The sequence below is a fragment of the Trachypithecus francoisi genome, unplaced genomic scaffold, assembly GCF_009764315.1.
Source record: "Trachypithecus francoisi isolate TF-2019V2 unplaced genomic scaffold, Tfra_2.0 Lachesis_group13, whole genome shotgun sequence".
NCBI classification, from domain to species: Eukaryota; Metazoa; Chordata; class Mammalia; order Primates; family Cercopithecidae; genus Trachypithecus; species Trachypithecus francoisi.
Window position 1 is genome coordinate 30,775,359 of NW_022681458.1, and position 17,160 is coordinate 30,792,518.

At 37.6% G+C, this 17,160-nt stretch overlaps 1 protein-coding gene across 4 annotated transcripts in view; it reads left to right on the plus strand.

Moving 5' to 3' along the window:
• Window positions 1-17,160, plus strand: part of LANCL1 (LanC like 1) — a 47,032-nt gene that overhangs the window by 14,039 nt on the left and 15,833 nt on the right. For all 4 annotated transcript variants that reach the window (XM_033230412.1, XM_033230409.1, XM_033230411.1 and 1 more), the window contains exon 4: window positions 9,730-9,937. In XM_033230412.1, the coding sequence (XP_033086303.1) occupies window positions 9,730-9,937 (208 nt within the window). The remainder of the gene's footprint in view (window positions 1-9,729; window positions 9,938-17,160) is intronic.

Here is a 17,160-nt window from a genome sequence, read left to right on the forward strand (position 1 = left end):
TGGCAGGCAACTGCAGCTGCAGACCTCAATCAATGGTTACATTATATCAAGCAGTTCAGGTGTTTCATGTAATGTCATGACTTTTCTCTGCTTCCTGGAAGCACTTTCAGCATCACTAGTGGCACTTTGTATGTGTCCCATGGTGTTATTCAAGGTTTACAATGTTGCACTAAACACAATTAAAAATACGCAAGAATCACAAGAGATTACTCCTTACTGTGATATGTAATTTACTGGAGAGACAGAGATAATGATCTCAAGCAGAGATAATTCACATCACATGTTATTTTAAGTGGAGCAACACTTGATTTCACATAAGTAGCAACAGGAGGTGGCTAAGAAGTTATTGCTGTAATACAGTGTGCACTAGAGTTAATTTACGAAGTTATTTAATATTTCATCTTTACATTTCTCTTGACTGCGGGTGGTGCCATGTACAGTCTGTATGCATAAGCTTTGATAAATTTTAACTTTTTATAATAGATTTGTGTATATTTTATCCTAATGATAAACTAGTAACTACATATATTTTGTGTATTCATGACACACCTTTTTCTTAATTTTTTCGATATTTCTGGTCTACACAATTCATCTGCAAGTTTTTTCAAATTGTCAACAAATGCCCAAAAAAGTTTCCACTATATATATGTTTTAAATCTGTGTACAAGTAGACCCATGCAGTTTAAACCCATGTTAAGAGCCCACTGCATTTGGAACTGAAAAACTGACTCCTTTTTTTCCCATCTATCTTTTCAACAAAAATTAAAACTAATAGAAGGTACTTTTTGGAATTCTGCTAAAGTACTTCTGAGTGTTAAACATGCTTAGTAAAATGATTATTATAATTAGTTAGGAGTTTACAATTTTATTTTGTTGTTTCATTCCCCAGTAGTATGTAGATGGTCTGATAATTAACGCTGGTTCAGATAAGATTAGGATTTAGGATAGGATTATTCCAAATAATTCGTATATACAAAATGCTTTGTTGATAACGGTGATCTGTACAGGTTTAAATAGAAATGTAAAAGAAGTAAATAATTGCTTAAGAAAGTACTTTACACTTACTTTACAAACTGTTTTACAACTGAAATTATCTTGGCTTTTATTTTAAGATTGAAGCAGAGGGTATGATATAGTGAAGAGATTGGTTAACACGAACTTTTAATAGAACTCAAACATCATTTCCACTGAAGCCTATGTATTTACACCCATGAGTTGTCATAGTGCAATTGTACAAGCTGTATCCCTGACTTTTACCTTTTTTATTCACAGCACAGGTAAAAATGCCCTGACCGTGGGAAAGAAAGGGAAGAATTTTTAAAACCCTGTAGCTGTCTCATATTGTCAAAAGAGGCAGTCATTACCATAAATCCCTCTGGTCTCTCTCATGCTCATTCAGGAATGAGATGTTATGATTAATCAATTTTTCAGACAGTAATTTAGACTTAAATTACTTCTATAGTGTTCAAAAAAGAATAATAAAATAGATTGACTGAATGTCCATTCCCAAGGGAATAAAGATCATCAGTTTGCAGTTTTATGATCATTTGACTGTTGGAGGACAGGAGTAAGATTAAAACACTCTTCCTGTTGATAAAACGTTATTGCAGTTAACATTTGAATGACAAGACGGTGCAGGCACGTACACCAATAACTACTGTTGTATGCCAGGCACCGTTTTAAGTGTGTTGCATTAATTCAGTAATCCAAACCTCAAAAAAGCTTTATATAGCCAGGCGTGGTGGTGGGCACTTGTAATCCCAGCTACTCAGGAGGCTGAGGCAGGAGAATCGCTGGAATCTGGGAGATGGAGGTTGCAGTGAGCCGAGATGGTGCCACTGCACTCCAGCCTGAGCAACAAAGGGAGACTGTCTCAAAAAAAAAAAAAAAAAACCTTTATGGCCAGAATACCATTCATATCCTCATTTCACAGATGAGAAAAATGAAGCAAAGCAAGGCTGAGTACTTCATTCAAGGTTATACAGCTAGTGACAATGCTAGGGTTCAACCCAAACAAGCCTGGCTCTTGAGTCCTGTTCTTTACCCTATGAGCATGTGTGCATGTGTGTGTTTACTCTCAGCTTCTACATATGAGTTTATTCTGTACACTTTATAAGTGAAGAAGGTTTACTCATAAACTATAAGATGGAGTAGTTTGAACAATGACAACATGATACTCATGCCATACAAACTTCATAGAAATGGCTAATGACTAGTCAGATTTAAGTGTTTTATTAAAAGAAGAGTCAGAGTAAGCCCTGATAAAGCATGAAGGAAATTTGGTAAGTAAGAAGGAAACAAGGCTTATTAGGCAAGAGTAATTACTATTTAAAAAATTATTTACAATTGAACATAAAATAAACCCTGAGAAGACTTATGGGCATTTGCAGCTAGAAAAATGAAAAAATCTCCAGTGTTTTTCTATAGAAGGTGTTTTTTCCCTTCCTAATCTTGTATTAATATATTCAGCATGGTTTCAGGATAGAAAATTAATTGGGCCAAGACAGAAGCTTTTCCTCATAATTGCTTGTTTTTGAAAAGGCTTAAAGATCTTCTCAAGTAAATTATCATCCATAGTCTGAAATCAATTGGTAGCTCTTGCAGCTGTTAATAAGTGATATTTTGAACGAACAGCCTCAGTTCTTTTCACCAAAATTCTCCTTTGTAAAATTTAGTACATGGGAGTGTAATGCATCGTGATATTGATGTATGACATATGCCTGCAATAAGCATTGAGTTGTTCATTTTTAGCCTTAATCTTTTCCCAGTAGACTTACAGGAACTATGTATTCACGGCTTGTGTAGCAGGGGACACATTTTAGTTATTTAGGAACCCCATTAAGAGTTGTTATATATGACTCTACACATAGCAGCAGACAGTACAGAAAAATAGCATGACTGGAGGCCCCTTAAGATCAAATCTACTGGTCAGCTACTGAGTGGTTCCCAGTGGTGTCCAGAGATCGTTGGGGACTCACCAGAGAACGTAATGCTACCTGCCATGGAGCTGGTCTGAGTTTTGATCCAGGTAGACTGTAGGTGCTAGGGGGGAGAACATTCTAAAGTGCTTTATAAAATGGAAACCACAAAACACTGGTAAGGAATTGTTATTATAAAGGATTAAATGAGCAGATAAAGTGTTCTTGTGTTAGAAATAAACATTTAATCAAAAGGATTGCTTCCCTTGCAGATAACATAGTAGAAAAGTTAAGTAAACCCAAAGGATGGCTGATCTCACTACTGTCTTTGAGAGACAATGAGGGAAAATGCTAGCCCTTATTTCATTTTTTTCCCACTCTTAACTATGATGATTCTTAGGGGAAAGGATGATCAGCTCACACTTAAAAAAAAAAGATTCATACAGGACTCTAGGGACTTTAGTTCTGAGAGACATGACCCAGTCTTCTGTAACCGACTCACAAAGTTAATGAGGCTAAAATTGGCATGTATTTCCTCTTTTCAAATATTAAATAACATTTTAAACAAGAGGATATGTAGCATAATCCCTAGAGTAATATTAACTTGCACTCTAAATGCAAGTCATTATAGTGTTTCAAGATGCTGTTCCTCTGATCTACCAAATGTATGGCCTTTGAGCTGCAGATTTAGCATGTGAGTGTTAGTTACTGCTGACACCAGACTGACTTGAAAGGAGTCACTCTGGCCAGGTGTCTTCTCTTTGCAGTTTGATCTCTTTGTAAGTAGCTCTTCATCAGAGCCAGCATTTCAGTGTTTAATTTGAGCCCTGACCAAGTGTCCTTCACCTTCATTAGATGCACCTGTCCCACCCAGCCAGCACTGTTAGGACAAGTAGAAAGAGCCACAGGCATGGATTTACACTGGTTAGAGCACTTCGCAATGGCCACTAGATAAATGAATGCAGTTGTAGAGTTTAGACACCACCAGTGGGGCTTGAGTGAAGCAGAGTAGGATGAGAGTGTGATACAGATCAGAAAAAAAAATAAATGGTAGGAAGGAAAGAAGACCTATCTAACAATTTGACTTTTACAGCCAACACCAAGAAGGCTGTTTGTCATTTTCATTCCAGTAATGCCAGCACTTAGCACAGTGCCCAATTCATAGTTGGTGGGCTGCAGGGCACTGCAGGAAGGAAAAGCAAACAATGTTTCCCTGTTTTTTTGTTTTGTTTTGTTTTGTTTTTTCATCTCTTTTTCTGTTGGACAGTCAGCTCTGAAATGAAAAGACACATTTTCAGAATATTTATTTGCCCTCCTTATTCTCGTTTTTACTCACTTGTTTGGAGCAATATTATTAAATTAAAGGTGTGGAGTCATGACTACTTTCCTCCCCAGATGACCTGTTAAAGCACTGAAGTGTTCGAAAGCCACAGTCTACGATGCTCCACTTTAGTCGGACAGCTGGGCAGATGTCCTACTCTGGATTGTTTACAGTTCAGGCATGAGGAGAGTGCTGTGCACAGTAATGACAATGCTCTAAAGACAAATGTGATTTTGTTAAGGAATGGAAATGCACATGGTCAACATTCAGCACAAAATTGAGAAACAGTTACAAAAGAACATATTAGAAATTATTAACCTGATATGGAAAGACAGGTGGTCATACTTGCAGAATACTTTCACTTCTTACTGTTTCATAAATCTGAAGAGAAGAAAACATAATAATTGATGAGCTGTTAAAGTTTCAAGTAGGGAAAAATGTATTTGAACTTAGATTGGAACACCCAAGTGCCCCTCCTTTAGAAAGTTCCTGTCTCCCTATCATTCTAAACTAATGAGTATTAGTTTAGCACCCCTGGTGAGCCTTGTAGATCCAAAATCTGAACATGATTTTCCCTAGCAGAGTACATGAAGGGAGTCTCTAAATGGCCTTGAACTGCACGAAAATGCCTTGTGGGGTTAAAGTACCATGGCACAAAGCTTTTTACATCACTGTAAGCTGGTTGTAAAACCAGTGAAAAATGTTGAGGAATAATCTGTAGAATGCAAAATCGCAGAAAAGTATTTTGAGAGATATATCTGTGGAGATTTTTATCTCCATATGCATTTGAGACACAGCAAGGTCTTGATTGGTCAAAATGAATAGGACTAATGATCCCTCAGAAATTCAAAGGCTTACTATTAATTACTTCTCAACAGCTGGCTGTATTTATAGTACTACTTGGCATAAGTTGCTGAGTAAGGAAATTGCAGATTTAGAAGTGTCCCTAAATAATGTACCCTCCCATCCCAGGGTAGTAGCTACAGGAAAGAAAAAAAAAGAAAAATCTAGTTCACAGCTTTCATACTGAAGCCAGGACTGATTCCTATTACAGAATTTTATTTGGTCCTCATAGCATGTTTTGTTTCTTTTTGTTATTGTTTTGTTTTAAATAGTTATCAACATTTCAAGACCAAGCAATTCTTAGGGTAAACTGAGAGACAGTGCCAGACTTCCTGAACTTCTTGTACAGAATGACATCTATTCCTGGTCTTCAGAGCAGTTCTATCATTGGAATGTTCTGCAGTAATGGAAATGTTATTTCCATCACAACAGCCACTAGCCACGTGTGGCTATTGAACATTCGAAATGTGGCTAGCGTGACTAAGATTGAATTTTAAATTGTGTTTACTTTTAATTAACTTACATTTCTATAGACATTTATGGTTAGAGGGTATCATACTGGACACTGCACTTCCAGAGAAACCAGACAGGTTGCAGGAGTAGTAATTCAAAGTACTACACATCTGGATGTGTAGATTTTCTTCTATGTTTTCTTCTAGTTGTTTTACAATTTCTGATCTTAAGTCTAAGTCTTTAAGTGTGAAATGAGGTTCAAATTTCATTCTTCTGCATGTGAATATACAGAATATTCATACTTATGACATTCAGTAACACCATTTATTAAATATAAAATAATTCTAAACTCTAAATCAGTTTAGAGCAGATTTTTACAATTAAATTCAATCAAAATTTAAATCTCATTCAGTTTTTTCTGGTCTAGAAGAGAAGATGAAGGGAAGGAAGCATGTCTCCATTCTACTTTTTGCTTAGCAGACAGCACAAAAGGAAATATAATGTGATATTCAAATTTAAGCCTAAGAATACACTTGGCTAAAATTGGCTTTTGTCACATTTTAAAGTAGATGCATATTCTGCGATAAAAAGATGAAAGAAAATGCTAAAAAGATGAAACTCCCTACATCATTCTTTGTCAAAACTCAAACAATTTTGGCTGTTATAAGTCAGTAAAAGTGTTTTTTTCACATTATATTAAGTGTCCTTCAGAGAATAGAATCATTTGGGGATGAATTTATTAATGGATACAGCTGTCCTCTTTCCTCCCAAACCTGGTTCTCCAACAGAGGGGTTTACCACCTCAGTGGATGGCACCGTTGCCCATCTAGCTGTTGAAGTTACTCATCAGGAGGCATTTTGACATCTCCACCTCTGCCCATCCCCCCACCAGGTTCTGCTGATTTTACTTTCTAGACAGGTATCTTTCAGTTCATTCTGACAACATCCGTATTACACCACCCACCCTGTGTCTCGCTCCTACTCCTGAAGCATCCTCCTAACTGCTCCTCCTGCGTCCACTGTTCCATACACTCCCTTGCACACCTCACAGTGCAGTTATGGTGAACTTTTAACAAATCTAAGTATATTCTTCCCATGCTTAAAATGGGTGCATTTCAAATGAAACTCCAAATCCTAACTGGCCTGCTAGACCCTGTGTAATGTAGCTTCTGCCTGCCTCTCTAGCTTTGAGAAGAGCTGTCTTTAGGATTAGGGTTACCAGGACATGGCAATACAATACATCTAAAATAACAGTGGCTTTAACAAAACTGAAGTTTATTTTTTTCTTGTGTAAGTAGGCAATCCACGGACTGGGTGGCAGCTTCACAGTCTGCCAGGATCTAGGTGGCTTTGATCTTTGAAACTTTACCACCCTCAGCACAGAGCTTCCAACTCACGGTCCTTAGACCATGGCTGCTCTAGCTGCCCCATCACATCTGCATTCCAGCCAGGAAGAAAGTAGAAAAGGAAATAAATGGCCAGTGCCTTCCCTTTAAGAACATTTTCCCAAGTTGCCTCCACTACTCCCACTGCATCCTGTTGTTCAGAACTTCGCCACATAGCCATACCCAGCTATGAAGAAGATTGTTCTTAGCAGCCTGTGCCCAGCTAAAATCCAGGGCATTATTGTTGAGAGAAAGGCAAGATACATTTGGAAAACCACTTAGCAGTCTCCATCACAAGAGGTAACGCCTCATTTTCTAGAGTAGAATATGAGTCAGAAATATCTGACATAGAAAAATTAACAGATAGTACATAAGCATATTGTTAGAAATAGAGAGGCAGATACTAGAGAAAATGGCAGAAACTGTTGAAAATGGTTGCCTCTGGGAGGCGGGAACACAGTGAACCAGAGGACTAGTGTTTTGCATATTAAGTTTTTCAGTGCTGTATAATTTTTTCCATGAAGAGCATACATATTTTGATAAACATTGCATTTGAAGGCATTTCTTAAGGCATTGACTGAAGCCAGGCCCATGAGTATGTATTAGGACTGGGTGATTTTGCCCTGCAAAGCCCCTGAAGTTGTCTTTTTATTTCCCACCTTGCCAACCATCCCTGAGTCTTTGGTATTTATTCAAAGGTGGTGGTATATGCATGGTTATTGTCAAGGGTTGAGGATCATAAACATCAGGTTTAAGACATTTGGCCACAAGCAGTTCCCCCTTTTTTCTGTTATTAGGACCCATTATATTGTTTTCTATTATATAAAATACTGATGAGGCATTAAATGTCTGTGACTTAATGCATTTTGTCTTATTTTCCTGACCTGGGTTGATTTATCATAAGCATGTGCAGGAAACTTTCTAATTGGCAGCAGCACTCACCACTTAAAGTCCTTTTCCTCCATGGATGTTCTGTGACAGGGAATGTAGACACAGTAAACTATCATCTGCAGAAGATTACTTACCAAAATTCACAGATCCAGAGGCCCACGAGAGGTAGGGGAGAACTGGAACATGAGGTTGTGGAATCCCAGACACTAGAAAGATAATTCTTTGCCGATCAAAAAGAAAGTTTTAGTCCAAATGTATTCTTGTGAACTTGAGAAATGATTACCTGTTTTTCATGAGAAATACACCAAATCTTACAATTGCAAGCCTTAATAGGTATTGTTTGTTAAATAGTTAAGCCAAGAGGAATTGTTGCTAATGAGAGACAAAGGTCTGAAAGGAAAACAATCATTGGGCTTGTATTTAATCACTTTCTATTTTCTCAGATCTCCATCATGTCATTATCTGGCTTTGGTGCTTACATAACTTAATTAGGAGAGTTCAGGCAGCAATGGGAATAGGAGGGCAAAATGAAAGGGTAACAGTTTAAATGGATCACCTGCAGATGCGTGATATGGATGGAGATGAAGCCTATTAAGGACCTAATTTTAGAAGAAGCTCTTGACATCAGTCATTTGTGAAAAGGGGATTTTTTTTTTTTTTATTACCTACACACAAGGTTCTGTACACTTGTCTACAAACCTTAAGCATTAGTGCATCTGATCATCAGCTTCTGGGATTACTAACACCAAGCCACTTTGAAAGAGCAGTCAAGGTTATTAACTTTGGCAGGAAATGAAAATTTGGCCTTAATATACATGTGAAATTGAATTGTCTGTAGCACAAAGCTTTGGAGATTACCCATGCAAAATGAGAAAACTATCCAAATTTAAAATTGTCCTCAGTACAGTGGAAAGTAATTTTGCAGACAGCATTTTTACCGCATTGAAATCTGTGAAAAGATTGGCTCTATTAATTTAAATTTAAACAGAGGTTCTGTGTCTTCTAAAAATGGCAAATGAGATGGAAAATGTACTTTAAGGGAAAAAATGGGTTTCTGGAAATGCTGCAGGCAGGCAGGCTTCCTACTCCACATCTTTGAGTCTGCCCTGAGACCAGTTGGCTTCAGAGGGAAGGCTCTTTCCACTGTGACAGGCATTTGAAATAAGGACATGCAGACAGTGCCTCTATTACATATTTCAGGCTTCAAGAAGAGGGTAAGAAACTGATCGAGTAAAGCCCGAGGCAAAAGTCATTGGTGGCTTTTACATTACAGTTACCAAAGTAGGTGGGTCCTTGACAGAGAAAAAAATCAAGGGGTTGAATATTTTTTCTCAGCTATCAAATAACTTTCTTATAATCCCTGCCTGGAAGGATACTGGGGCAGGGGATTTGGTTACATTAACTACCTTTTCACAAAAAAAAAAAAAAAAACCCCACACACACACTCACAAACCAAACTTTTACGTAAAGAGAAATTGAAGTTTTCATTCACTAGTCTTTGAATTTCTTTAGTTCACAACAAACTATTTCTTATTATTGGTGAATTGATTACATTTATTTGGAACCCTAGTTTAACGACACATCATTTCGCCATCAAGAAGAATACATTAACACAATAACCAGAGTACAACAAAGATTAATAATAGGCTGTGTGTCTCTTTATTGGCCAAAGCCTTAGAGACCTTATTATTTAATAGAGTTGTCATAATGAGGAAACTGAGGACAAGTGGTTGGCTTATGCTGGTTTGTAGAGTTGCTTACTAATAGAGCTGAGCCTAGAATTAAAGTCACCCAAACTTCCAGATCATTAATACATTTGCTACAGGTTATCAAAAATCACTGCTGAGTAGACACCATGCCAAAATAATAAAATAACTGCCTTTCCTCATCTTTACATTGCTTTCTTTTTGTTTTTCAGGTATTGCTGTGCTTTACTTACATCTTTATGATGTATTTGGGGACCCTGCCTACCTACAGTTAGCACATGGCTATGTCAAGCAAAGTCTGAACTGCTTAACCAAGCGTTCCATCACCTTCCTTTGCGGGGATGCAGGCCCCCTGGCAGTGGCTGCTGTGCTGTATCACAAGATGAACAATGAGAAGCAGGCAGAAGATTGCATCACACGGTAATCATGTTTCTACATGAGGGTTATTTTCTAGACATCATTATGCATTAATTCTGCATATGTTAACAAAAGAACATTCTAGTGAGTTTACTTTTCTCTTAGCAGATAAATCTCACTGCTGTCATTTGATCAATTCTCATATTATTCCTGTGTTGTAGTTAAGAAACAACAAATATAATCCTTATTTTATTGCAAAATATAAGACACTGTCATGTTCCAGATTAAATATCAGTTCAGTAATGTAAATGAGATCAAAAGCCTGAACATATGATTACTAATCCAAAGTGCTATCCAAGATCTGTAATTCAAGGAAATGCAGTTCAATTCCTACACGTGGGCTGAAAGTCCTTCTAAGGGACCACAAACTGATTCAAAACAGCCTTTCTTAGAGGCAGTGACATGCACATCCTGATTTTCATTTTGGTATAAATTATGGTGGTCCACTAGAAGCTGGTGAATTATGAAGAATTATTAAATGTTTTTACTAATAGACTAATTGTTGCCTTACCAGAGTTTATTAAGCACTCTTTCAGAGTTCTAAGAACGCTGGCTGCCATGCGACTCTGCATGCATTGCTCTTAGGCTCCCACTGCGCATGCTAACACTCCAGCAACGTTTTAACCAGTGACTGTGCCCGAGTTGACCATGGTGTTTGACTCCCACTATTCTTTCTTATAGATTACTGTTAGGATGGCATTACCATCACCGATTTAGTTTGTCTAGGATCCCTTGGTCAATCTTTACGCTGTTTGCTGGTGTATATTTCAACAACAGGCTTTTTGGACTTTTCAAGATGTGATAGTGCCATATTCAAAAAAGAAATGATTTATACCCCTATTGTTTAGGCGTGTGTGTGTATATGCATATATGCCTTCTCTCCCAATCTTTTCCCATACAGTGATATTTTCTTATTGTAACTTTTTCCACTGGAAATTGTAACAAAAAGAGGGGGTGGGAGTCTTTTGCTCCACCCATAATGATTTGGGAATCATTATATTGGATCATTTTCTGAATTGACATATACTTCAAAACACCTTTTTTTAAATACACGCCTATGCTACATTTCTTAGGGGCTAGACATTACACAGTATAACTTTAAAACACATTACTTAGTGCGTCTAGAGGAAAAAAACTGAACATTCCATTCCAGAGCTGAGAAGCTTTTAATATAAAACCTGTCACCAAGCTCGACCAAAATGAAAGATGAAACAAAACAGTGATTTCCCCCAAAGTTTAATGAAAGTGTGTTCCTTCCATAGTAGCTGACTTGCATAAGACTTGCCAATACAAAAACTGTTCCATGCTCACCTAAATTTGAAACACAGAGACTACCTTTTAATTTTTTTTTACGTAGCTGATGTTTAAAGCCATCAACCAACTGTAGTACATACTCTTTTTCCCTGTATTACATACTCTTAACCTTGAGCCTCTGAGAATCTTAGAGTTTCTGGAAGTGTATAAAACCTCCAAATTATATTCAGCAAGGAGAGAGCATTTGTGCTTTTCTTAAAGGGATCTATAACTCCCCAAAAGGAGGGTGTGTGTGTGTTTTCATCCCACCCATTTCTACATATTGGTGCCACAACATGAATAGAGTGTGTGGTCTGTTCCCAATTAGATGGCTAACCTGACATATGTAGTGCTTTGGGGCCAGTACTTAGAATGATGAAGCACTGTGGCTTTCCTGGTCCAGAAATGTATAACCTCCCTTCTTGTAGTGTGACAAGTCAAAAGGGATTTAAAAATATTTATTGTGGTAAAATATACATAATATAAAATTTGCAGTTTAACCATTTTTAAATGTACAATTCATTGGCATTAATTATATTCACAATGTTGTACAACCATCAGCACTATTTATTTTCAAAAAATGTTTTATTACTCCAACAGAAACTCTGTACCCATTAAAAAGTAATTCTCCATGCCCCCATACCCTCACACCCTGGTAACCTATATTCTACTTTTTCTATGAATTTGCTTATTTTAGATATTTTATGTAAGTGGAATTATACATTTGTTCTTTTGTGTCTGGCTTACTCCACTTAGCATAGTGTCTTCAAGATTTATCTATGTTGTAGAATGTATCAAAAATTAGTTCCTTTCAGTGACTGAATAATACTCCATTGTATGTATATACCACATTTCTGTTTTTTTTAAAGGCTATTTAGTAGGTTCTGGAGAAGGAAGCCTGGAGCCTATATAGCCAGTGTAGGGCTGTGAGTGCTGTGGGGGCTTTGGAATTCCAGCTGCACTCCCTACTATATGATCTTGGGTAAATTACTCTAAACCTCAGTCTCTCATCTGTAAAATAGGAAATAATTTATGGAAATCACTTAGCATAAATTATAGCACCTAAACTAAAAACGTGCTTATGAATGTTACCTATTATTTGGCTTGTAAAAATCATTGCTTATGCTTCTACTTTCTTTTTTTGTTATTATACTTTAAGTTCCGGGGTACATGTGTAGAACGTGCAGGTTTGTTTCACAGGTATACATGCGCCATGCTGGTTTGCTGCACCCATCAACCTGTCGTCTACATTAGGTATTTCTCCTAATGCTGTCCCTCCCCTAGTCCCCCACCTCGATAGGCCCTGGTGTATGATGTTCCTCTCCCTTTGTCCACGTGTTCTCACTGTTCAGCTCCCACTTATGAGTGAGAAGACATGGTGGTCGGTTTTCAGTTCTTGTGTAGTTTGCTGAGAATGATGGTTTTTAGCTTCATCCATGTCCCTGCAAAGGACATGAACTCATCTTTCTTATGGCTGCATAGTATTCCATGGTGTATGTGTGCCACATTTTCTTTATCCAATCTATCTGATGGACATTTGGGCTGGTTCCATGTCTTTGCTATTGTGAACAGTGTTGCAATAAACATACGTGTGAATTTGTCTTTATAGTAGAATAAGTTATAATCCTTTGGGTATATACCCAGTAATAGAATTGCTGGTCAAATGGTATTTCTGGTTCTGGATCCTTGAGGAATCGCCACACTGTCTTCCACAATGGTTGAACTAATTTACACTCCCACCAACAGTGTAAAAGCATTACTATTTCTCCACATCCAGTCCAGCATCTGTTGTTTCCTGACTTTTTAATGATCGCCATTCTAACTGGCATGAGATGGTATTGCATTGTGGTTTTGATTTGCATTTCTCTAATGACCAGTGATGAGCTTTTTTTCATATGTTTGTTGGCCACATAAAGGTCTTCCTTTGAAAAGTGTCTGTTCATATCCTTTGCCCACTTTTTGATGGAGTTATGTTTTTTTTCTTGTAAATTTGTAGATTCTGGATATTAGCCCTTTGTCAGAGGGATAGATTGCAAAAATTTTCTCCCATTCTGTAGGTTGTGTGTTCACTCTGATGATAGTTTCTTCTCCTATACAGAAGCTCTTTAGTTTAATTAGATCCCATTTGTCAATTTTGGCTTTTGTTGCCATTGCTTTCGGTGTTTTAGTCATGAAGTCTTTGCACATGCCTATGTCCTGAATGGTATTGCCTAGGTTTTCTTCTGGTGTTTTTATGGTTTTAGGCCTTACATTTAAGTCTTTAATCTAACTTGAGTTAATTTTTGTATAAGGTATAAGTAAGAGGTTCAGTTTCAGTTTTCTGCATATGGCTGGCCAGATATCCCAGCACCATTTATTAAGTAGGGAATCCTTTCCCCATTGCTTATTTTTGTCAGGTTTGTCAAAGATCAGATAGCTGTACATGTGTGGTGTTATTTCTGAGGCCTCTGTTCTGTTTCATTGGTCTATATATCTGTTTTGGTACCAGTATCATGCTGTTTTGGTCACTGTAGCCTTGTAGTATAGTTTGAAGTCAGGTAGTGTGATGCCTCCAGCTTTGTTCTTTTGGCTTAGGATTGTCCTGGCTATGCGGGCTCTTTTTTGGTTACATATGAAATTTAAAGTATTTTTTTCTAATTCTGTGAAGAAAGTCAGTGGTAGCTTAATGGGGATAGCATTTAATCTATGAATTGCTTTGGGCAGTATGGTCATTTTCACAATATTGATTCTTCCTATCCATGAGCATGTAATGTTTTTCCATTTGTTTGTGTCCTCTCTTATTTCCTTGAGCAGTGGTTTGTAGTCCTCCTTGAAGAGGTCCTTCACATCCCTTGTAAGCTGGATTCCTAGGTATTTTATTCTCTTTGTAGCAGTTGTGAATGGGAGTTCACTCATGATTTGGCTCTTTGTCTATTATTGGTGTATAGGAATGCTTGTGATTTTTGCACATTGATTTTGTATCCTGAGACTTTTTTGAAGTTGCTTATCAGCTTAAGGAGATCTTGGGCTGAGTTAGTGGGGTTTTCTAAATATATAATCATGTCATCTGCAAACAGAGACAATTTGACTTCCTCTCTTCCTATTTGAATACGCTTTATTTCTTTCTCTTGCCTGATTGCCCTGGCCAGAAATACCAATACTGTGCTGAATAGGAGTGGAGAGAAAGGGCATCCTTGTTGTGTGCTGGTTTTCAAAGGGAGTGCTTCCAGTTTTTCCCATTCAGTATGATATTGGCTGTGGGCTTGTCATAAATAGCTCTTATTATTTAGAGGTATGTTCCATCAATACCTAGTTCATTGAGAGTTTTTAGCATGAAGGGATGTTTAATTTTATTGAAGGCCTTTTCTGCATCTATTGAGATAATCATATTTTTTTGTCATTGGTTCTGCTTTTGTGATGGATTACATTTATTGATTTGCATATGTTGAACCAGCCTTGCATCCCAGGGATGAGATGAAGCTGACTTGATCGTGGTGGATAAACTTTTTGATGTGCTGCTGGATTCGGTTTGCCAGTATTTTACTGAGGATTTTCACAATGGTATTCTTCAGGGATATTGGCCTGAAATTTTATTTTTTTGTTGTATCTCTGCCAGGTTTTGGTATCAGGATGATGCTGGCCTCAAAATGAGTTGGGGAGGAGTCCCTCTTTTTCTATTGTTTGGAATAGTTTTAGAAGGAATGGTACCAGCTCCTCTTTGTACCTCTGGTAGAATTTAACTGTGAATCTGTCTGGTCCTGGAATTTTTTTGGTTGGTAGGCTATTAATTCCTGCCTCAATTTCAGAACTTGTTATTAGTCTATTCGGGGATTCAACTTCTTCCTGATTTAGTCTTGGGAGGGTGTATGTGTTCAGGAATTTATCCATTTCTTCTAGATTTTCTAGTTTATTTGCGTAGAGTTTTTTATAGTATTCGCTGATGGTAGTTTGTATTCCCGTGGGATCACTGATGATATCCCCTTTTATCATTTTTTGTTGTGTCTATTTGATTCTTCTCTCTTTTCTTCTTTATTAGTCTAGCTAATGGTCTATTTTACTGATCTTTTCAAAAAACCAGCTCTGGGATTCATTGATTTTTTTTGAAGGGTATTTCATGTCTTTATCTCCTTCAGTTCTGCCCTCATCTTACTTTTTTCTTGTCTTCTGCTAGCTTTTGAATGTGTTTGCTCTTGCCTCTCTAGTTCTTTTAATTGTGATGTTAGGGTATCAATTTTAGATCTTTCCTGCTTTCTCTTGTGGGCATTTAGTGCTATAAATTTCCCTCTACACAGTGCTTTAGCGGTATCCCAGAGATTCTGGTACGTTGTGTCTTTGTTCTCGTTGGTTTCAAAGAACTTATTTCTGCCTTAATTTCATTATTTACCCAGTAGTCATTCAGGAGCAGATTGTTCAGTTTCCGTGTAGTGCGGTTTTGAGTGAGTTTCTTGATCCTGAGTTCTAATTTGATTGCACTGTGGCCTGAGAGACTGTTATGATTTCCATTCTTTTCCATTCGCTGAGGAGTGTTTTACTTCCAATTATGCAGTCAAGTTTAGAATAAGTGTGATGTGGTGCTGAAAAGAATGTACATTCTGTTGATTTGAGGTGGAGAGTTTTATAGATGTCTATTAGGTCTACTTGGTCCAGAGCTGAGTTTAAGTCCTGAATATCCTTGTTAGTTTTCTGCTTGTTGATATAATATTGACATTGGGGTGTTAAAGTCCCACACTACTATTGTGTGGGAGTCTAAGTCTCTTTGTAGTCTCTAAGAACTTGCTTTATGAATCTGGGTGCTCCTGTATTGGGTGCATACACATTTTGGATATTCAGCTCTTCTTGTTGCATTAATCCCTCTACCATTATGTAATGGCCTTCTTTGTCTCTTTTGATCTTTGTTGGTTTAAAGTCTTTTATCAGAGACTAGGATTGCAACCCCTGCTTTTTTTTGCTTTCCATTAGCCTCCATCCCTTTATTTTAAGCCTATGTGTGTCTTTGCACATGAGGTGGGTCTCCCGAATACAGCATACCTATGGGTCTTGACTCTTTATCCAATTTGCCAGTCTGTGTATTTTAATTGGGGCATTTAGCTCATTTATATTTAAGGTTAGTATTATGTGTGAATTTGATCCTGTCATTATGATGCTAGCTGGTTATTTTGTCCCTTAGTTGAGGCAGTTGCTTCATAGTCTCAACGGACTTTACAGTTTGATATGTTTTTGCATTGGCTGGTACCGGTTGTTCCTTTCCATGTTTAGTGCTTCCTTCAGGAGCTCTTGTTAGGCAGGCCTGGTGGTGACAAAATCTCTCAGCATTTGCTTCTCTGTAAAGGATTTTATTTCTCCTTTGCTTATGAAGCTTAGTTTGGCTGGATGTAAAATTCTGGGTAGAAAATTCTTTAAGAATGTTGAATATTGGCCCCCACTCTCTTCTGGCTTGTGGGGTTTCTGCATAGAGATCCGCTGTTGCTGATGGGCTTCCCTTTGTGGGTAACCCAGCCTCTCTCTGGCTGCCCTTAACACTTTTTCCTTCACTTCAATCTTGGTGAATCTGATGATGATGTGTCTTGGGGTTGCTCTTCTCAAGGAGTATCTTTGTGGTGGTCTCTCTTTCCTGAATGTGAATGTTGGCCTGTCTTGCTATGTTGGGGGAGTTCTCCTGGATAATATCCTGAGGAGTGTTTCCGACTTGGTTCCATTCTCCCTGTCGCTTCTAGGTACACCAAACGTAGGTTTGGTCTTTTCACATAGTTCATTATTTCTTGGAGGCTTTCGTTCCTTTTTATTCTTTTTTCTCTAACCTTGTCTTCATGCTGGATTTCATCAAATTGATCTTCAATCTCTGATATCCTATCTTCTGCTTGATCAATTTGGCCATTGATACTTGTGTGTGCTTCACAAAGCTCTCAGGCTGTGTTTTTCAGCTCCATCAGGTCATTTATGTTCTTCTCGAAACT